The 23,451-nt window shown below is 36.9% G+C and overlaps 1 protein-coding gene across 5 annotated transcripts in view; it reads left to right on the top strand.

Moving 5' to 3' along the window:
* Positions 1-20,997, top strand: part of CNTLN (centlein) — a 352,812-nt gene extending 331,815 nt beyond the window's left edge. For 3 of the 5 annotated variants that reach the window (XM_059889137.1, XM_024995809.2, XM_024995808.2), the window contains 3 exons: positions 2,852-3,037; positions 5,510-5,587; positions 19,654-20,997. In XM_059889137.1, coding sequence (XP_059745120.1) covers positions 2,852-3,037; positions 5,510-5,587; positions 19,654-19,755 — 366 coding nt within the window. In that variant the 3' untranslated portion in view covers positions 19,756-20,997. Of the gene's footprint in view, positions 1-2,851; positions 3,038-5,509; positions 5,588-16,849; positions 19,149-19,653 lie in introns of those variants that run through there. The other 2 variants (NM_001192721.2, XM_059889136.1) reach the window with 2 other exon arrangements.
* Positions 20,998-23,451: the final 2,454 nt, after the last annotated feature.

The following is a 23,451-nucleotide window of genomic DNA, read 5'->3' as shown; positions in this document are numbered from 1 at the left end:
CATCAATATTACTATTTAATATTATTCAGAAAGAAGTTAATAATCAACTCAATAAAAAAGAAAATGGAGGTATAAAAATTGGAAAATAAAATGGAATTTTATAAAATAAAATTTTCTTACAAAAATGGAAACCAGATTGTCTTAAATCCATTTTAGCATCCACATAAACTAACATATGATTTTTCATCATAAATCTATTAATAGGATTCTTAATAATTTTCTTAGTATTGAATTATCCTTGCATCTGTGGAATAAACTCCACTTAGTGTGGTATATTATTTTTTAATGTTCTGCTGTTCACTGTATCCCTGATGATACAGTGGTTAGGACTCCATGCTCTCACTGCCAAGGGCCTGGGTTCAATCCCTTGGTTGGATAACTAAGAACCCACATTCCATAAGCTGAAGATCATGACCAAAAAAAAGGCTGGAAAATAGGAGATAAAATTATCAGTATTTGCAGATATGATTTAATTTCTGGAAGCTAAAGAGGAATCAGCTGCAAAACTCTTATAATAAATAAGAAATTTCAGCAAATTTATATATTAACAATCTTTATGTCTACAAGCAACAATAGGTACTAGAATCAGCCCCTACAAAAAGTAAGAGGCCCAGGAATAAACAGATCTATAAAGAGAAAACCTTTAAATAATCCCCAGAAACACAAATAAAGACTTAACCAACTGGAAGGGACTACCATGGTCTTTGATTAGGAAGAATCAACATTCTAAAATGTGAACATGATTGAATAAAATTTAACGTGATTTAAATAAAATACCAGTAAGAATGTTTGCTGCTGCTGCTAAGTCACTTCAGTCGTGTCCGACTCTTAGTGACCCCATGGACTGCAGCCTACCAGGCTCCTCCATCCATGGATTTTCCAGGCAAGGGTACTGGAGTGGGGTGCCATTGCCTTCTCCAAAGAATGTTTAGACAAGCTCAATCTGAAGTTTATATGGAAAACAAACAATCAAAAATTAACAAGAAAAATCTGAAAAAAAGGGTAATTGAAAGGAGATACCCCTATTGGATTACATTTATGACAAAGCCTCACTAATTAAAATATACTATAAAGCTTCACCAATAAGACAGATGGAACAGAATACAAAGTTTAGAACCTGATCTAAACATGCATGAAATCAATGGGGAAGATATGGACTATTTACTAGGTGGTGATGAGACAACTATGATTTTATATAATAATTTTCTAGAGGATTACAAATGGACAACACACTTATAACTGCAAAATCTTACAAGTGGCAGAAAAAAATCATGGTTTGAAAAACACACACATATATATATATACTTTTATATATATACATATATATATAAATTGTGGAGAATGTTTTTTAAAGTATCACACCAAGTTCAAAAGTTATATGGGAATAGATTCATTTAGCATGTTAAAATTTTTTTGAAAAATATTTTTCCTTTGCATAAAATACTGTAATTACTGTCAAAAGAAAAAGTATGAAAAAAATTAGAAATCCTCAACATATAATTTCCCTAAAGTACAAATAATCCCTATAAATCACTAAGAAAAATAGATCAGATCAGATCAGTCACTCGGTCGTGTCCGACTCTTTGCGACCCCATGAATCGCAGCACGCCAGGCCTCCCTGTCCATCACCAACTCCTGGAGTTCACTCAGACTCACGTCCATCGAGTCAGTGATGCCATCCAGCCATCTCATCCTCTGTCGTCCCCTTCTCCTCCTGCCCCCAATCCCTCCCAGCATCAGAGTCTTTTCCAATGAGTCAACTCTTTGCAAAATAGATAAAAGACAAAAGAAAAAGAATTATTTGTTAAGGCTGATGCTCAATTTCATTTTTAATAAGAGAAATGAAACTTTAAAATACAGTGGTAAAAAGTAAAAAACTACCCTGAAAACCCAATTGGTGTTTTGCCAGTGGTATGGAGAAACAAGTACTTTCATATGTTCTTTGTGTAGGTATAAATTGGTACAATCTTGGATAGAGGGAGAATTAAACAACAGCTTTCAAAATTACAGGTAAACACATCCTTTGGTTCAGCAAATTCACTTCCAGGAATATATTGTAGGGATGCAAAATATATATACAAGCACCATTATTTACTGCAACATTGCTTAGGCTGGCAAAAGATTGAAATCTACCCAAACATCTAGCTAGCTGCTCTCAGCCCACAAAGCCAAGCATCGGACTCCAGAACTCTGTTCACCCGGAGTAAGAGCTGCCTTTTTTCTTATGCACGCATAAGCATGCGTTCTCAGAGGGAGAAATTAAACACTCTTGTGGATGTAAGCCTAGATTTTTATGATTTTTGTCAATACTTTATTGTCATCTTGCCCACACATAATTTAATTGCAGTTTTACCCAACTGTCCTTATCAAATCCTTTCAAAGATTTCTAGTTCAGTTTTAATAGAAACAACATTTTTCTGCCATTATATTTCATTAGTTTATGCAATAATTAAATCAATTATGTAACTAACCTGTTACAACTGATATACACACTTAGGAATAAATACATCGGACAGTTAGCATCAGCTCAACTGGTGGGAGAGTTGTGCTCTGGCGTGATACTAATTAACCTGCCTGCTGCAAGTATTCACCAAGATAGCAGTTGGCGAATCTGAAAGAGGGACTGGAGCAATTTGTTTAATCAGCAAGTTGGTTAAGTGATCATTTAAGAGAGCTTTTATTGTGCCCTGACAAAAAGTAAAGAGCAATCCATTTTGCTCCAGTATAAATAAAATCAGAATAATCCTAATAAAAAATGATTTGCTAGTATCTTCACATTTTTTGTGTTATGACTGCTTTCTCTTCATTTATTACTTCCATATGAGCCCATATGTCTTCCAATATGTTGCAGGCCTTGGTCAGAGAGTTACAAAATGATGTCCATTTGATTAGGCGACAAATCAGAGAGCTTAAAAAGATGCAGAAAAACAGGGATGCTTGTAAAACCTCAACCCATAAAGCCCAGACCTTGGCAGCTTCTATCCTGAACATTTCACGATCGGACCTAGAGGAAATACTGGACACAGAAGATGAAGCGGTAAGATCATTTAAATATTTATTAATATAGGAGTTTTTACATTGATTGTTAAATATATATTTTCATTTGTTTTATAGTTCTTAGAATTTCATCTTTAAGATAATATTCATGAAGGCAAGATTATTAATATACCAATGAAAGATACATCAAGAGTATTAACTCAAAAAACCTTTAGAGAAATTTAACTGTGTAATATAGAAGTAAGCCAGTACATATAACCTTAAAACTGCTTGCTTGTTATTCAGATCAGTTATCTTTCCCTGTCTCTTCCATATTCTTTAGTTAATCATATATCTTATAAGCTATTATTTTTAATTAAGCCCATTTGAAGAAGTTAGTTAGCTGGATCATGATTGATTTGAGGGGTTTTCCTCCTATATGAGATTTTTTAAAAGTAGTAAATATATTGGGTTTTTTAGTTAGATTTAAAATTATTGTTGATCAAGTTAAAAAGGTATTTATTGCTTTACAGTGGGTAAAATCCTGCCTGAGTGAATTTATATGCATATACCTTATAAGTCTGCAGTAGCATTTCTGTACCTTCTGAGGAGGGCACTGCATTTTTGATGGTTTATTACCTCATCAACAGCAGAACTTCATACACAGTCTTCTGTGAAACCTGTGGAAGATACTCAATCCTGTTCTGCTGTTAAGTTTCTGAAATTTGATACATTAAATATTAATTTTTTTTATTGTTTAGAAAGAGCAAAGAGATGATGGCACTCATAGCTTCCCTATAAATATTTGCTCAGTGAATAAATAAAATGATCGACTTCAGTGTTTGCAGGAGAACATCCTTTAGCACCCCTCCCCCGTCAGCGTCTCAAAACATTTCTCAAGTAGAGCAGATCTACAACTTGCAAAGGTTTTTAAACTGCCAAGAATTCTTAGAAAGGAGGTCAAAGGAATCCTATAGAGATTATTTTCATCCTATGAGTAAATCAGATAGTGAATGATCGGTTTTCCTCTTTTCAGCAGCTAGGCCACAATGTCTGTGAATTCTGAACTTTGAAGTCCAAGAGCGTTATGAAATACAGTATCAAATATAAACCACACAGGAAATAACAGTATCTGTGGCCAAGGCTGTTAACTATCTCTTATTATAGACATTTAACTGAAACTTGATGGATAAAGAAGAAACCTAACAAAATATTAAGGTCTTCCACCGTTGCCTAAAAGTTTAAAACAAGCAGACATAGCAAAATCCCTTGTGTGTTTGTGTGTGTGTGTGTGTGTTGCAGATACATATTCTGGAAGACACGGCCTCTGCCTTTATGTGGTCTTTAAACATGCCCTTTCTTGGGCTTACAAGTTTAAAAAAAAAAAAAGCACTCCTTTTGATTAGAAAAATTAGAAAAAGTTGTCCCCATTGAGTATATGAATTAGTAAAGGATATCTCTTGTTAGTCCCAAAGTAGCTGGCACATTTCTGTGAAGAAATGACACCCTGGCCTCTGGGAGGAAGCAGTATGGAGCCAGGGGTGCCCAGCACCAAAACATGTGTACCATACAACCTTAAATGGAAGTCCTCCTGGAAAAAACGCAGTTCCATGAGGGCTTATTGCACACACCTGGATATATTTACTAGATTTCATTATAGATCTGAGCTTGTTTGGACTGATGCCTGCATCTTTCAGATGTCTAAAGAGTTGAGTGACTTACCCAAGTAGAGCCCAAACCACCTGAATTATATGTGTTAAGCTATATCCAACCCTTGTAAATTCATGTAAAAAACTATGACAGCCTATGCAAAGTACCTTGCCTGATACCTGGCATACAGTAAATTTCAACAAATGTTAGTTTCCCAAACCCTTCTCTTTTTGAAAAGTACATTTTTTTTTTGCAAACTGAATCGTGATTTTAACTGAATAGTCAATTCAGTTGCATATGTGAATACATTATACTTTCAGAATATTTCACTTTGATAATTGAGGCATTGAAAATATTTAGTGACCTACAGTACTTTAAGTTGGAGTGTCCCTTGCCTATCAGTTAGCTGTTGGACATTTTAAATAAGTAAGCATTTAAATACACCAGAACCTATGCCTGTCCTCTTTTGTCTTAGTTATCTACTGACAAGTTGTAATTGTAACAATTACCCCTTAGTTATCTACTGACAAGTCTGATTTTTGAGTATAAGGTTTTATATCATCTTCTGAGGGTCACTTGTAAATGATTCTTTTCTATGGCTCCATCTTCTTTTTCACTCTGTTTTAATCACTTTCTCTTCCACTTCAGTCCATACCTTGAGCTCCACCATGAATACAGAAATAAAATATTCCTGAATTATGAAATACAGATATATAGCTTGATATTCCACATGAATGGAGATATTGAGCATTGATTTGAATATTCTCCATTTTGAAAGGACAGGCTACTCTCTGTTGAATCCAATTCTATCAGTATTTCTCTAACAGTATGATCAAGTTCATATAAATGAAATTAACTACAGTGTTTTTATTTTATCCTCTAGGAAATTGAAAGGACGAAAACCGAGGCCGAAAATGACAAAGAATGGCTGTTGTACATTCGGAAACTTCTTGAAGGACAGGTATTTCACTTTTCCACTTCATTTATTAAAAGTTGCAGATAAAAATTCCAAGCTTATTTTTTATTACTAGATGCCTAAAATTTTGGAAACACTTACACATTGCTTACTTCTGTTAGGTAAAGAAGTATTCCAATAGGCAGACAGGAAAGTTAACCCTCTATTTGTACTTCTGGACTTAACAAATGAAGCAAGTGCCTTGGGAAAGAGCCAACACGGGTCTTAGCAAATGCATTAATTAAATTATTGAGTCAACGTCTATGCTTGCTAGACTGAAAAGGATCCATTCTCTCAGCTCTCTTAGGAACAGAGATTCTTTATTATGTGTCTTTAAAGTTAGTAGTTGATATGGACACCTGAGGAGTTCACGGGTTTCAGTGACCTTTTACTGTGGCCCTGTTTCCAGTCAATTCATGTTTTCCTCACAGCCAGACAGCTGTTTATTACTGTGTCTTCCCGCATTCTCTACAATATTTTCTACTGAGACCTCGAGCAGCTTGTTAGTGGGAAGTAAATATTGATTTGGCATCCTGTCAATGCAGAAAGAATGAAAAAATTTCCACCAGAGGCCCCTCAAACATTTTCCTATCGACATTTTCTGGGCCGAGTGGAAAGCTGCATAGAGGATGACAAGGCCAAGACGAGTGGAAATCCCTGAGGGGTCTATTGAGACTGCTGCTGTGACCTGTGTGATACTTTTTCTTCTCTTTCAAGTATTTTTTTAATACACATATAGTCTGTTGGGATGTGCCCCTCTTGTAAGTGATCAGGGCAGTTTATTGGCAGGTGAGAGCCCTGCTTTTCTAGTCATAGCCGGCTTTTGTTCTGATATCACTGACAGCATGTAATGTATTCTACAACTTCTTCATTATGGTTCTTTTTGCTCAACCTAATTATTGTTGATTTCAAAAATGAACTTGATTCAAAACAGCTAAAATGTATTTCTCAAAATATTTTAAAAAAATTCGTGTTTTGTGAGTGCAGTATATGGGTTTTTGGAAAAGCAAGAATAAGTAAATAATACGTGAACTATTCATATTCTTAGTACCCATTTTATATATTTTTGAAACATTATCTGGAAATACTATGACTGTTACTATCTATAGTAACAGAAGGTGATGGGCACTTTTTTGCTTCAAGTTGTTTAAGTGCAGACATGCAGGTGCTGGGCAAGCCTTCTAGCTTTTGAGAAGAAAAGCCATTTCTCAGTCATGTTGCATTCCCAGCACCCAGCCCAGTACCTGGCACATCAAAGGAGTTCAGTAATGATTGATATGGGTTATTTTTTTTTAACTAGAATGTTATAAAAATATGCTTTTAATGGATTTTTTAAACATTCAACATGTAAGTATGACCTTTTGATATAGAAGTGTTATCATCAATTATGAACACAGAAATCATAAATCCATATGTATAAATCTTTATTAAATGTTACTAAAGCTCTATTGATACCACATCTGCACATGTAGATATACATATGTGCATTCTACATTATCTGGGTGTATCCTTATTCTGTCCAGTTAGTGTAAAAAAGTCCTGTTGAAAATGGCATTAGACCACTTAATACTGCAGTTTGATATAATGCCTTTTTGTGCCAGTGAGCCTGGACTCTGGAATATAATTGCCTGGCAGTATTGATTTAATTGCCCAGGTTTATTTGTGGACTCCTAATTATTGACTGGAGGTGAATTTAATGGAGCAGCCTCTATGAACACTGGGAAACTGCTGCTGTTGCTGTTATACATAATGAACTGCACCATGTGCCTTTAAAGCATTTGTCAAGCTAATTTTATTTCACTGTGACAGTATGATAACATTTAAAAAGTCAAAGACTTTTATTTTTATTACTGACATAGGTGGTTTTGCTGATGTCTTTGAATTCTGTAAGAAAAAAAAGTAGGGACTTCACTGGTTGCACTTGAATGTCACTTTATAATTATGCCCAAGAGAAAAATCTATAAAATAGAAAACATCTTTTTTTTAAGCCTACTTCTTCTCTCTCAATTCTAGCAATTATATTTGTCCTGAATTTTAGAAAAGGTTTTCTTTGTCCACAAGTTTTTGAGAGTCTAAGTTATGCTCACAGGGTTTTGTGGGTAAAAGTGTAAATATGTTCATTCATTCATTTTGTTTAGTTTATGCCATACAGCTCCCTGAACCTGAGGTTATGTGATCTTGAAGCTGTGGAGTAATTGAGTGCATTCCCTGAAAAATTCCAAATTAATTCAACATTGATATTTGATTATTAAAATACTTTGAAGATTAAATTATAAGAAAACTTCCCTTTTATGTACTCCCTCTGTGTTGAGTGCTGTATATAATAGAATTCTGACATCATAGGAGTGAATCTGGCTCTGAGGTTTTATCTTTTCTTATTAGGATTAGGCGAAAGAATTGTTTTCTGTTAAAAAAAACTTTTTCTGCATTGATTTGAAAAATTTATATTGATAAAATAATTACCGCAAAATAAAAACTTTTCTACCATATGACCATTTCTGTCCTTTATCAAGCCCATCTTTGCATGAAATGTTCCCTTGGTATCTCTAATTTTCTTGAAGAGATCTCTAGTCTTTCTCATTCTGTTGTTTTCTTCTACTTCTTTGCATTGATTGCTGAGGAAGGCTTTCTTATCTCTCCTTGCTATTCTTTGGAACTCTGCATTCAGATGCTTATATCTTTCCTTTTTCCTTTGCTTTTCGCTTCTCTTCTTTTCACAGCTATTTGTAAGGCCTCCCCAGACAGCCATTTTGCTTTTATGCATTTCTTTTCCATGGGGATGGTCTTGATCCCTGTCTCCTGTACAATGTCACGAACCTCAGTCCATAGTTCATCAGGCACTCTATCAGATCTAGTCCCTTAAATCTATTTGTCACTTCCACTGTATAATCATAAGGAATTTGATTTAGGTCATACCTGAATGGTCTAGTGGTTTTCCCTACTTTCTTCAGTTTAAGTCTGAATTTGGCAATAAGGAGTTCATGATCTGAACCACAGTCAGCTCCCGGTCTTGTTTTTGTTGACTGTATAGAGCTTCTCCATCTTTGGCTGCAAAGAATATAATCAGTCTGATTTCGGTGTTGACCATCCGGTAATGTCCATGTATAGAGTCTTCTCTTGTGTTGTTGGAAGAGGGTGTTTGCTATGACCAGTGCATTCTCTTGGCAAAACTCTATTAGCCTTTGCCCTGCTTCATTCTATATTCCAAGGCCAAATTTGCCTGTTACCCCAGGTGTTTCTTGACTTTCTACTTTTGCATTCTAGTCCCCTATAATGAAAAGGACATCTTTTTTGGGTGTTAGTTCTAAAAGGTCTTGTAGGTCTTCATAGAACCATTCAACTTCAGCTTCTTCAGCATTACTGGCTGGGGCATAGACTTGGATTACTGTGATATTGAATGGTTTGCCTTGGAAACGAACAGAGATCATTCTGTCGTTTTTGAGATTGCATCCAAGTACTGCATTTCAGATTCTTTTGTTGACCATGATGGCTACTCCATTTCTTCTAAGGTATTCCTGCCCACAGTAGTAGACATAATGGTCATCTGAGTTAAATTCACCCATTCCAGTCCATTTTAGTTCCCTGATTCCTAGAATGTTGACGTTCACTCTTGCCATCTCCTGTTTGACTACTTCCAATCTGCCTTGATTCATGGACCTAACATTCCAGGTTCCTATGCATTATTGCTCTTTACAACATCAGACCTTGCTTCTATCACCAGTCACATCCACAACTAGGTATTGTTTTTGCTTTGGCTCCATCCCTTCATTCTTTCTGGAGTTATTTCTCCACTGATCTCCAGTAGCATATTGGGCACGTACCGACCTGGGGAGTTCCTCTTTCAGTATCCTATCATTTTGCCTTTTCATAAAGATGGGCTCGATAAAGGACAGAAATGGTATGGACCTAACAGAAGCAGAAGATATTAAGAAGAGGTGGCAAGAATACACAGAAGAACTGTACAAAAAAGATCTTCACGACCAAGATAATCACGATGGTGTGATCACTCACCTAGAGCCAGACATCCTGGAATGTGAACTTAAGTGGGCCTTAGGAAGCATCACTATGAACAAAGATAGTGGAGGTGATGGAATTCCAGTTGAGCTATTTGAAATCCTGGAAGATGATGCTGTGAAAATGCTGCACTCAATATGCCAGCAAATTTGGAAAACTCAGCAGTGGCCACAGGACTGGAAAAGGTCAGTTTTCATTCCAATCCCAAAGAAAGGCAATGCCAAGGAATGCTCAAACTACTGCACAATTGCACTCATCTCACACGCTAGTAAAGTAATGCTCAAAATTCTCCAAGCCAGGCTTCAGCAATACGTGAACCATGAACTTCCAGATGTTCAAGCTGGTTTTAGAAAAGGCAGAGGAACCAGAGATCAAATTGCCAACATCTGCTGGATCATGGTAAAAACAAGAGAGTTCCAGAAAAATTTCTATTTCTGCTTTATTGACTATGCCAAAGCCTTTGACTGTTTGGATCACAATAAACTGTGGAAAATTCTGAAAGAGATGGAAATACCAGACCACCTGACCTGCCTCTTGAGAAACCTATATGCAGGTCAGGAAGCAACAGTTAGAACTGGACATGGAACAACAGACTGGTTCCAAATAGGAAAAGGAGTATGTCAAGGCTGTATATTGTCACCCTGCTTATTTAACTTATATGCAGAGTACATCATGAGAAGTGCTGGGTTGGAAGAAGCACAAGCTGGAATCCAGATTGCCGGGAGAAATATCAATAACCTCAGATATGCAGATGACACCACCCTTATGGCAGAAAGTGAAGAGGAACTCAAAAGCCTCTTGATGAAAGTGAAAGAGGAGAGTGAAAAAACTGGCTTAAAACTCAATATTCAGAAAACTAAGATCATGGCGTCTGGTCCCATCACTTCATGGGAAATAGATGGGGAAACAGTGGAAACAGTGTCAGACTTTATTTTTGGGGGCTCCAAAATCACTGCCGATGGTGATTGCAGCCATGAAATTAAAAGGTGCTTACTCTTGGAAGGAAAGTTATGACCAACCTAGATAGCATATTCAAAAGCAGAGACATTACTTTGCCAACAAAGGTCCGTCTAGTCAAGGCTATGGTTTTTCTAGTGGTCATGTATGGATGTGAGAATTGAACTGTGAAGAAAGCTGAGTGCCGAAGAATTGATGCTTTTGAACTGTGGTGTTGGAGAAGACTGTTGAGAGTTCCTTGGACTCAAGGAGATCCAACCAGTCCATTCTAAAGGAGATCAGTCCTGGGTGTTCTTTGGAAGGACTGATGCTAAAGCTGAAACTCCAGTACTTTGGCCACGTGATGCGAAGAGTTGACTCATTAGAAAAGACTCTGATGCTGGGAGGGATTGGGGGCAGGAGGAGAAGGGGACGACAGAGGATGAGATGGCTGGTTGGCATCACCAACTCAATGGACAAGAGTTTGGGTGAACTCCGGCCATTGGTGATGGATAGGAAGCCTGGCATGCTGCAATTCATGGGGTCGCAAAGAGTCAGACACGAACGAGCAACTGAACTGAACTGAGATACCATGTGACAATATGGACCTGGACAAAAATGTAATACTTTCTGATACTGTTAGCCAGGAGTGAGTGAGAATTAAAAGGTCTAGAGCCTTAACTTATCTATATTTAACACAGAGTGCAAAGGTATGTCCTTCCATCAAGTGGTCTTGATACAATTGGTAATTTTAAGTATTTGATCTTTATCAGGCACCAACTTTTGTCCTTACAGATTTCTAGTAGTAAGAGTCATACTGGAAAAAAGTCATTCTTATATCTCCTCTCATTTTCTATGACACAGCTGCCTTTTAATTTCTTTGAAGAGTTACTTGTATTAATTCCTTTCTGCATTATTACATCTTTTAAAACTTACAGTTAATGGCAGAGACAAAAAGGCAAATTAATGATCATAATAGGGTGGAAAAACCTTCCAAAATTAGTTTTCTCTGTATTTTAGGAAGTGGGAGGGAAAAAAGAAACAAGAAAAGTTGGCTGAGACTAAACTATGGAAACCTTTGAACAGGAAGGGGATGCAATCAGAGTTGTGCATTAGAAAGCTGCACAAGATCAATGTATAGGATGGTTTAGAGGGAGAAGAGACTAGGAGCAAGAAGGCAGTCTAGACAAAACCAGTAGGGGCTTGCATGTGTCCTCACCATAAAAATAGGAAGGACGAGATAGATATGACCCATTTTGTAGTCTCTGAATCACATAGCAGGACTGAGATTAAATGAAGGGGTGAGAAAGCAGAAACCAAAGAGAGATGAGTTTAATACCTTATATGAGGAGAAAGATGATGATACCTTTAAGAGTTTTAGGGAACAAGAGGGGTAGATCAGATTTGGTAGACAGAAGATGTCAGTGTCTGAAGCCGTAAAAAATTTAGTAGGTAACATGTCAGGGACTCACATTTAGTAGGTAACATCATTCAGGGACTCACAGTTTTTCATTCAGGGACTTCACAGTTTACCCAAGCCTTCTGTCTGGCATTTCTCAGTGAAATCTAACCATTTAAGAACACATTTCAAACTCTTACAACTCAACAACAAGAGAAAAGAAACAGACCTTCAGGACTATTCATAGCCATTTCTACAACAATATATACAGATAGCCATCAGGCACATATAAATATGCTCAGCATCATTAGCCTTTAGGGAGATGCGAACCAAAAACCAAAATGAGATACTACCTCATACCCAGGAGGATGGCTGTAATCAAAAAGGAGGAGAATAGCAGGCATTGGTGAGGATGTGGAGAAATTAGAACCCTTGTACATTGCTGGTAGGAATGTACAATGATGCCACCCCTGTCAAAAACAGTCTGGCAGTTCCTCCAAAAGTTAAAAACTAGAGATTATGTGAGCCAGCAGTTCCATCCCTAGGTATCTACTCAAGATAAGTGAAGACATACGTCCATATAAAAATTTCTACATAAACGTTCATAGCGCTCAGTAGTTCATAATAGCTCAAAAGTAGAAGAGTCCAAAGGTCTGTCAAATGACGGATGAATAAATAAAACATGTTATATGCATATGTGGAATATTATTCAGTCATGAAATGACATGATGATACATCATACAGCATGGAAGAACCTTGTACCGTTTATGCTAAGTGAAAGAAGCCATACACAAAAGGCAGCTTATTGTATGATTGCATTCATATGAAATGTTTAGACGAGGCAAATCAAGACAAAGTAGGTTAGTGGTTGCCAGAGGATGGGGGCAGAGGAACAGTGACTGCTAATGGGTACAGGGTTTCTTTTGGGGAGATGAAAACATTCTGGAATTAGACGAAAGTAATGGTTGTACAGCTGTGTACAACCAATGAATTATACACTTCAAAATGGAGAAATTTATGTTATGTGAATTATGTCTCCATTTAAAAAATGAATCCCTTAATATGAGACAGTGAACAAAGAATAAAAAGAATACCTTTAAAAGTAAATCCAATAAAGTTATTATATCACATATGCCGTGTTACCCCCCATTAGCAGAGACTGTGTTAAATGCATTTGAATTTGAATTTCTGTCCATTGGCCATAACTATGAATAAATGAGATAAATTTTTAAACTTCATATTTAATAGGTTTCCTTTCAGTTGGCACAGAAGGAGCTGTACCTCTATAGTATTCTAATTGATATTACTTCCTCCTATATGCAAACAGATAGGAGTCAGTTATTTACATTTGCCCTCTAAGAGACATTGTTTAATTGTTCTGTCCATTCTGATCCTCAAAATTGAAATTATAGAAAAGGTCATTTAGTTTTGTTTTCAGGCCTTAATAATACCTGAAACCATCTTATGTACTTGTGAGTTTATAAGGCCATGGAAAGAATTAGTGGAGATAAAGTTGAACCCAAGCTATGGAAGGCATTTTAAAAACATGTTGCAAAGTGTCTACTGCATGAAAGGTAATTCATGCAGTAGTGTCTACCACATTTCAGGTTTGGAGATATAGTGGTGAACAAGAGACAAAAATCACTGTCCTCATGGAGCTAATATTTCTGGTGATGGAGAACAATAAACAGATAAAATATAAAAACTATGAAAGTTTTTCAACAAACTTGAACGGAATTATGGGTATGTATAATGAAATATGTGTACTTATATAAAGCAAGTAATATACAGTTAAAACTGCAATGTGCTTCTTTACTAGGATTTATATTTCAAAAACCCTTATCCAGGAATGGCTAGAAAATGTGTCCTGATTTAGTTTTCCAGATTTCACTCAGGCAGTTTTCATCTACTTTGTGTAGATCACTTTCTTGTATGGGAGCCATATCAAAAATCCTGCCTTGGGTTGTTGATAATTTAAAGTACAGACTTTGACCAGTGGTTTTTCTTTGCCTTTAAATATCCCTCTTCCTATTAGGTTGCTTCAGATCTTACAAATGCTGAAATTTAAAATGGCTCTTTCCTCTGTGCCCTTTCTGCAAAATATGCTTACCTTCTATAGATGCTTTGTGACACAGCAGTGGGAAGGTTTTATAAATCTCCCCGGCTTTAGTAAATAGAATAACTTCCAGCCTGAAGGTTACCAGAAAGTTTCTCTTTACAACAAATGTCCTTGAAGACCTTTACTCTGTTGCGTTCAGTGTTGCACTTACAACATACTTAAAACATGCCACATACATGTGAACTCCCATGCTCACTCTCTCCACACACATAAACACACACAGCCACCCACACACACTCACTCCTCACATCCAGCTGAAGTTGCAAGAGTTAAAAATTCTCCATTCAGAGCCTTACTGGGATTTTTTTTTTTTAATTTAACCATCTCAGGCCTACTTTCATGATACCAGGAAAAAGATATATGTCATTAAAGGTAAAAGGTAAATTTTATGTTTTGCACATTTTACCACTATAAAAAATTGGGGGGGGGTGAAAGGAAAACAAGTTATAGCTTTTACCAAAGAAGAGCAGACACAGACTTCAATATTCAGTGACACTCTAAGATAGATAAGTATGTAGATAGATATGTGCCAGAAATATAAGCAATATTTAGGAAACTTAGCTTATAATTAAGTGCAAGTTTTAAACTATAAATAAATCATTGTTTCTCATACCATGCTTGGTTATTTTATGAAGTTCAATCTTTTAATTACAAGATAGCTGAATAACCATACAAATATTTATTTATACCAAATTTTGCACCTTTAATTTTATAATTATCAAACTATATCAGTCTCTCTTACTAAACTCTCAAAATCTCATTGAATCATATCTTTGTTAAAAGCAAGTATAATAAATAACATGTAATATCTTTACTTGAGTATGACTCAGCTGGATTAAAGTCAATTTTTATTTTGAAAACAATACCATTTGGTAATAGTTTTCAAACTGAAAACAAGAAAAGGGAACCCTCTTACACTGTTGGTGGGAATGCAAACTAGTACAGCCACTATGGAGACCAGTGTGGAGATTCCTTAAAAAACTGGAAATAGAACCGCCTTATGATCCAGCAATCCCACTGCTGGGCATACACACTGAGAAAACCAGAAGGGAAAGAGACACGTGTACCCCAATGTTCATCGCAGCACTGTTTATAATAACCAGGACATGGAAGCAACCTAGATGTCCATCAGCAGATGAATTCATAAGAAAGCTGTGGTACATATACACAATGGAGTATTACTCAGCCATTAAAAATAATTCATTTGAATCAGTTCTAATGAGATGGATGAAACTGGAGCCTATTATACAGAGTGATGTAAGCCAGAGAGAAAAACACCAATACAGTATACTAACACATATATATGGAATTTAGAAAGATGGTAACAATAACCCTGTATGTGAGACAGCAAAAGAGACACTGATACATAGAACAGTCTTATGGACTCTGTGGGAGAGGGAGAGGGTGGGAAGATTTGGGAGAATGGCATTGAAACATGTATACTATCATGTATGAAACGAGTCGCCAGTCCAGGTTCGATGCACGATACTGGATGCTTGGGGCTGGTGCACTGAGATGACCCAGAGGGATGGTATGGGGAGGGAGGAGGGAGGAGGGTTCAGGATGGGGAACACATGTATACCTGTGGCGGATTCATTTCGATATTTGGCAAAACCAATACAATATTGTAAAGTTTAAAAATAAAATAAAATTTAAAAAAAATTGTTAATCTTGCCCTTTAGATTTAAAAAGATACCCTTACTTCAGTCTTTTTCTTTCAACACAAAAATGTTCAATTTTATACTATTGAGAGCACATTCCCAGTTCATGCCGATGCTGTAAACTATCTGTGTGTTTCACAGTTATAGATTTGAGGCTTTGTTATTCTTCCAATGTAGCTCTCCAGCATCTGCAAGTATCAGTCATATCTTACCTTTCTACAGAAATGCCTCTAAATGAAGTCATAATTTGTAAGTGTGAGTGATGAAGTTCTATCACTGGCATACATCTGTGGTCATTTACCTGTAAGAGAAGCCTAAAATCTGTGTGAAGTTAGGGGAAGTGTTTCCCATAAGAGAAGTCACCTTTTCCAACAAGGACAGCCAGAACAACCAGAAAGACCCCCTTCAAGACTATGGTATAGAGACTTCCCTGGTGGTCCAGTGGTTAAGAATATGCCTGCCAGTGCAGGGGACACAGGTTCAACCTTTGGTCCAGGAAGATTCCGCTTACCATGGAGGCAACTAAACCCATGTGCCTCAACTACTGAGTCCTCACATCCTAGATCCTGTGCTCCACAGCAAGAGAAGCCGTCTCAGTGAGAAACCCAGGCACCGCAACTAGAGAGCAGCCTCCACTCTCTGCAACTAGGGAAAGCCCACATGCAGCAAAGGAAAACCAGCACAGTCAAAAATAAACAAACGCATACGTTAGTTAATCTTTAAAGAAAGATTACAGTATAGACCAAGTAAAACTCACGGTTGTTTGGATGTCCTAATTAAATTTCCATTCCAAGAAATCTTATGGAGTATCAGCTCTTCCTCTGTCCATTTTTCTCCTTGTGCTGAAGAGTTCAAGCCTGTGTAACTGCAGTAACATAACTAAGACAGTCATTTCTATATTTATGCAAAAGAGATAAGGAAATTATGCAGAAAGCCCAGCAGACTTTCTGGACTTCGTAGGCCCCAGCATATTCCGAGATGAAACCCAAGACAGCATATTTTGCAGGTTTGTTGTTTCACCTATACATATGATGGAGCAAGGGAGAAAAGAGCTTTGCTGTTGGCCAGTCAGGTTGCCACTTCAACCCAAGTCCAAAATCCTGTCAGTAAAAGAGTTGTGCTTTCTTTTTGTATCTGAGGGAGAAAAGAACAGACTCTTACGCTGCCTGTATGAAATAAGTGAAGTCGCTCAGTCGTGCCCGACTCTGCAACCCTATGGATAGTAGCCTGCACTAAGCTCCTCCATCCATGGGATTTTCAAGGCAAGAGTACTGGAGTGGGTTGCCATTTCCTTCTCCAGGAAATCTTCCCAACCTGCACTTAATCTCCAACAACCTTGTGAGATATTATGAGCTTTTCTCTTTATTATATAAAGAGAAATTATTGTAAAGGTTTTTTCTGACCTATTTGTAGAGAAAAATAGAAGAACCTACAAGGGGAGATGGATGTACACAAATTGGGCATCTTGATTAAAGGATAGGCTGCTTCTTGAACTTCATCAAGTGTTAGCCTCTATACAAAGCTTAGGAGACACAATTCAAACAGTTGTGTTTAACTGTGGGGCTTTTCGTTTTATTGGGAGCCAAAGGAAGAGAATATAAGAGTTATTAGCAATAAATTAGTCAATGGACCTCTTGTTCCACCTTGGAGGCTTCCTGGAAGAGAAACTCTTATTAGACTATTTTTAGAGGGAAGCCAAATGTTCAAGTACATGACATGTTGAAAATTGTTCTGATTGCAAGATAATAAAAACTAGGCCGAGTTTTTAACCTGAAAATGAAATGTGCAGATGAGATAATTAATGTCAGTACATTGTGGCCTGGTAAAAGTGCTTGTGACATCACTATATAGGAAATCGTAGAACCAGCACGCTTCCTAGAGTGTGTTCCATGGGCCATCAGTGCCACATGATAGACTATGAGAAAAGTGTGGACGATGAATTTAGAAACAGGGTATACATTGCCCTCTGCAAGAAACAGTGCATTAGCATAGTAAAGTCTCTAAGAGATCCAGAAATAAAATAACATTTAAACTTTGGTTTGTTTCCCACACTTACTTGTTCAGAGAACTCTTTTTTCTTAGAACAACTTGTACTTTTTAGAACAACTTTTTAAAATACTCGTTTCTGCTTTTGCTCTACCAGGAAGAGATGGGAGGGTATTCTCATCGTGTTTGTTTCCTTTTTTGTTGGATTGCATACAGTACTGAGGGCCATAGGCAAAACAAAGTTACCCGATAGTTTTGCCTTTGTGTGTGTGTGTGTGTGTGTGTGTATTTCTTTAACATCTAATATTAATGCCCTGAGAATTATCTCATTTGTAAAACTGGCAAATATGTATAACTTTTATGCATCCCAGAAAGGCAGTTTTCTCAAAGTAAGGATTTGCTGTATCATTATCTTCCAGAAGGAAATCTAACATATTCTTGTTCCTTGATTCTATGATGCATTTTCCCACATTTTCACATTTCTGAAATTAAAATACATATGCAAATTTGTGTATATTTAATATGGTAGATTCCTTTTTTTCCAGAAAAAGTTGTTTTTAAGTCAATGTGGGTATCTTATATTCACCTGTATCTTAAAAAGTGAAGAAATATGGTATTTTTGTATCTTATACTTTATTTAGTGTTAAATTTTAAGTAAGACAAATGTGTGAAGCTCCTTACATAGACTATATATAGTGTCTACTTACAGAGACTCGAGAGTATAAACTAGAAAGCTATTTAGGATCTGAGGAAATTCTATGGACCAGCTTTGGTCTCTGTGTTTTCTTCATGGCTTACACAGTCTGTGCCATTTTGGCCTGTTGTTTCACCACCACTGGCCAGTCTTTTCTCTTTTTTTCCCAGTTTGAATTCAGAAAATAACCATTATGCTGGGGTTAGCTAATTATAATCACTGTGGCTGAGCACAGCCGATCTGAGCACAACTGAGCAATTTACACTGAGGGTACTGGGCTGATTTTGTTTGGGTGCTGACCAGCGACGCTGTCGGTGGCTGTCCTAGAATGGCCCGAGTGTACACCTCTGTAGGAAAGGGGTGCTGGGCTTAAGTGTCCTTATTCTATTCAGGGAGACAAAAGTAGTCTTCCCTGGTTAATCAAAAGGACAATTCCAAAAACTGAATTAATGAATTTCTTGATTGTTACAAATCTCTTGCATGACACTAGATAGCTGGGAAGCAGGATAAAAGAAAGTCAGTATGGCTTTGGGTGGCAACTGGGGAACATTTCAGATTTGCCTGTACTTGTCACCTATAAGTGTATTGTTATGAGTTCTACAGGCAACTCAATAAAGCCCAGGAACAATAAAACTTTACCAGAAATGTTATATAAATTATTAAATTTTAAAATGTACTCTACATTTCATAAACTCAGCAGTTTGCAACATGTGTATTACACTTTGATATGCCAAATAAACTTTTCTATAACAACTTAATCAATGTATATACTTTTGCCATTTTTTTTTTCCTCTGAAATTTCACCCTACAATCCTCGAGACGTTCAGCTGTAACACAGGCAAGTATATTGATAGTTCGCTCTCCCTCTCTTATGAGTGATGAACATATAGTGCTACTTCTGTGGGCCTGTGGGCCCTAGAGAGGGCTGTAGCCTGCTATTGATCAACTGATTGAAGATAAATGGCTCAGCTGCTTGTATTGCAGATTACAACATTAACACGGTCAGTAAACCATGGATTGTTCAATAAGGCGTTTATCTTTCTTCATTTTACTTCTGCTCCTGTATCATTTTTATTATAAAAGACAAAATTACCCACACTAACCAGCAAGATCAGTTGAAAAGAGACCCAGTAGGGTACCATTATGGGTGCAGAGTTTGCAGATAGCTCAGTTCAAATGGTTTAATGATATTTAGTATATGTTTCTGAACTGAAGAAAATACAGAGTTTTGATCATCTTTTTTTTTTTCTGTTTCTTTTACAGCTTCCCTTTGCCACATATTTACTAGAAGCAATACTGGAAAAAATAAATGAAAAAAAGAGACTAGTTGAAGAATATTTTACAGTTATGAAAGATACTAGATGATATCATGATTGAGAAATTTTTTTCAGATGTGAAAACTTTATGTGGTGTGATCAGAAAACATACACTGCAGTCCTGATATAATATCTGCTCCAACTATCAATAGTCAGGGTCAATACCAAAATAAGAAGTCTCTGAAACCAATTAATTGCTGAACAAGTGAAACTAATTAAGTGCATAGCCATTTAAAAGGAAATAGTGTCGCATTTGATTGTTGAATACAAATATTGCCACAAATCAATGCAAACTTGAAAATGGTTTTCCTTCCAGTACATTACAAGAAATTAGAACAAGCGTGGCATATACAAATTATCAAAGAAAAAAGTTTAAACTGAAGCCTTAATGTTCTGAGTTTTTTAAGAAACTATACTTTTTACATAAAGCTGCTATAAATGCTCTAAATCACCTGATAAGCAACACATTTGTATTGAAAGCAAATATAAAGCAAAGCATTACAACTGAAGAGTGAGCATTTAATGAAATAAATGGTGCAGTCCAATTGTATCTGTTCTCAGTCTACTGGATTATATAGGAGATACTGTATTTTCCTAGAACAATTCAGCAAAAATAAAAACATCTTCTCCTTCACTCTCTCTGTTTTTTTAAAATCACAATATTTTGTGTGGTCATATAAATTAGCAAGGGCTACAAACCGAGTGCATTAATTAGACTAGTCCTCGCAAGTCTGCTAATTAAATTCTTAACAACGGTCATCCTTATTTAGACTCTCAAACATTCCCTGGTTATTTCCCCTCTTTCCTATGTTCCTGCCACACCTAACTTTTTGCTTCCTCCGATTCACCAAACCTGCCTGTCTCCAGCCATTGCCTTTGTATTCTCTCTCTCTCCAATATTCTGTACTTAACTTTCCCATGACTGGCTCCTGCATATTATTCAGGTTTGCATTTACAAATTTCCTTAAGCATTCCCTAGTCATCTTGCTATTTAATTTCCTTTATAACACAAAAGTAACTTTTACCTCTTCACTTATTTATGTTCTTGCTATTCCTCCTTCCCTGCTTTGAAATATATAGGTCCCATGAGTTTAAGGCAGAGTTGGCAAATTATGGCTCACAGACCACATCTGGCCTACTGCCTGTTTTTGCATAGCCTACAGTAAGTTAAGAATGATTTTCATGTTATTATTAAATGTTTTTAAAAAATCAAAAGGAGAACTATATAGCATGTGAAAGTTATATGAGATTCAAATTTTAATGTCCATCAATAAAGTTTAATTGGAACACATGCTCATTCATTTCTGTATTGTTTATGGCTGCCTTAGCACTACAGTAGTTCAGGTGAGTAGTTGCAGCAGAGACTTGATGTAGTGTGCTCACCGCTTTGCAGGACTGGTAGGCACACTGCAAGTCACAGTGATACAGTTACAACTTGACAGCATTTTGAGTACCATAAATACTACCATAACTGTACTTTTATGGTGGGCATTAGCCAGTGGATGCCCATCATGTAAAAACAAGAAGAGGAAATGACTGTCAACTGTCGCATTTTTAAGGTAAAGTGTGTATTATGTTGCTATTCAGTGGCAAGGTATTACCTTTATTATATGACATTATACCTAGGCTGTGCTTCCCAGGTGGCGCTAGTGGTAAAGAAACCACCTACCAGTGCAGGAGACATAAGAGACACCGGTTCGATCCCTGGGTCAGGAATACTCTCCAGAGGAGGGTGTGACAATGCATCCAGTATTCTTGCCTGGAGAATCCCATGAATTTGTTACTTTTTTATGGCAAAAGGCACTTTGCAATGTAATTACAGATCTTGAGTGGAGAGATAATCCTGATTTATTTGGTAGGACCCACTGGCTTCTAAGGAGTCAAAATAGCAATGTTACTGCAGAGGCAGAGGGATGGAGAAGTTTGAAGATGCTACCCCATAGCTATACATATGGAGGAAGAGGCCATGAACCAAAAAAATGTAGGCAGCTCCTGGAGACTGGAAGAGGGAAGGGAAGGGATTGTATTCCAGGCCTCTAGGAAGAAACAGCACTGTTGACACCTTGACTTTAGGCTAGTGAAACCAATTTGCATACCTCAAGTTGCAGGAAATTAAATTTTTGCTGTTTTAAGCCACTAGGTTTGTGGTAACTTGTGACTGCAGCAATAGGAAACTAATGCAAATTTGCTTAAATTCTATTTAGAATTTTTCATGAAGGATATTGGTCAGAAGATGCAAGATCTAGATGTTCAATATTCAAAATCAGTCAGAGCATGCTGTTATTTTAATAGACTAAAGAACTATCAGGTGACCATGAAACTTTTAGGAAAGCATTTGAAAATTTCAGTACTCATGCATGGAAAAGAAAAACCTCAGAAAACTAGGGACTTCTTCAATTTTATAGGAACATCTCAAAAATGCCTACATCTAACAGTATGCGTAATGATTGAAGGTAGAACACTTCCCATTAAGAAGCAAAGATGTCAGCTGTCTCCAAATTGATATACAGGCTTAACACGATTCTTACCAACATCACAGCAAGATGTTTTGAAGATGGAGACAAGCTTCTAAAATTTGTATTCAAACCCAAAGAAAACTTTAAGTGGGAGAAAACACTCTACCCAATTTCAAGACGTATTATGTAGGTACACTAATAAAGAGTGGGTGGTCCTGATAGAGGAATATACACACAGATCAATGGAATAAAACAGAGCACCAAAAAACATACCTGTGAAAATGGGCCAATTCAATGGAGTCAGGATAGCCTTTCAACAAATGATGCTGAAGCAACTGGAAATCCCTAGGTTTGGGGGAAAAAAAAACACTTGACCTAAACCTTAAGACACAAATGAATCATACATTTAAGTGTAAAATACATAAGAGAAAATCTCCAGGATCCAAGACTAGGAGAAAAGTTTCTATACATGACACCAAAAGCATGATACACAAAAGAAAAATTGGTGAATTTAACCATCGAAACTAATCAAACCATCAAAACTCTTGCTCTGGAAACAGACAAGCTACAGAGTGGGAGAAAATATTTGCAAACTACAAATATCTGACAAAGGACTTATGTCTAGAGTAAAGAATTCTCCAAACTCAACAGTAACTCAAGAAGTCCAAGGATTGTGGCCAATGGTTCGGCTGAATACTCTGGGACTTGGAAGGTACACATTTGTAACAAGATGAAAGAAGCTTGGAGAAAAGATACGTGGATAGATCTCTCCAAATGGGTCAGAAAGGTGCAAATTTTTGTGTCCCATGTGAACACTAAAAGGTGACCTCAGCAGAGGAAGATTTTAGTAAGTGAATAGGATGATGGACTGACCGTGTTCACCATCTCAAAGCAGCTAGTTAGGTAGAATGGTGGAATGACCTTTTGAAGGCTCAGTTACAGTGCCAGCTAGGTGGCGATATCTTGCAGGGCTAAGATAAGTTTCAAGGAGGCTGTATGTGCCTTGAGTTAGAATCCAGTATATGGTGCCGTCTTTCCCACAGCCATGATTCACAGATCCAGGAATCAAGGGCTGGGAATGGGAAGTAGTACCATTCATTATTACTCCTAGTGACTCAAGAGCAAAATTTTTCTTCTTATCCCTGTGACCAATACTTTAGTTCTTAGCATCAAAAGGAGGAATGCTTCCATCAGGAGATAAACAGTAATTCCATTGAACTGGAAATTAAGACTCCTACCCAGTCACTTTGGACTCTGCCTGATTCTGATCTATAAGGCAAGAAAGCACT

The sequence above is a fragment of the Bos taurus genome, chromosome 8 (assembly GCF_002263795.3).
Source record: "Bos taurus isolate L1 Dominette 01449 registration number 42190680 breed Hereford chromosome 8, ARS-UCD2.0, whole genome shotgun sequence".
NCBI classification, from domain to species: domain Eukaryota; kingdom Metazoa; phylum Chordata; class Mammalia; order Artiodactyla; family Bovidae; genus Bos; species Bos taurus.
This window is presented reverse-complemented; position numbering and strand designations above follow the sequence as displayed.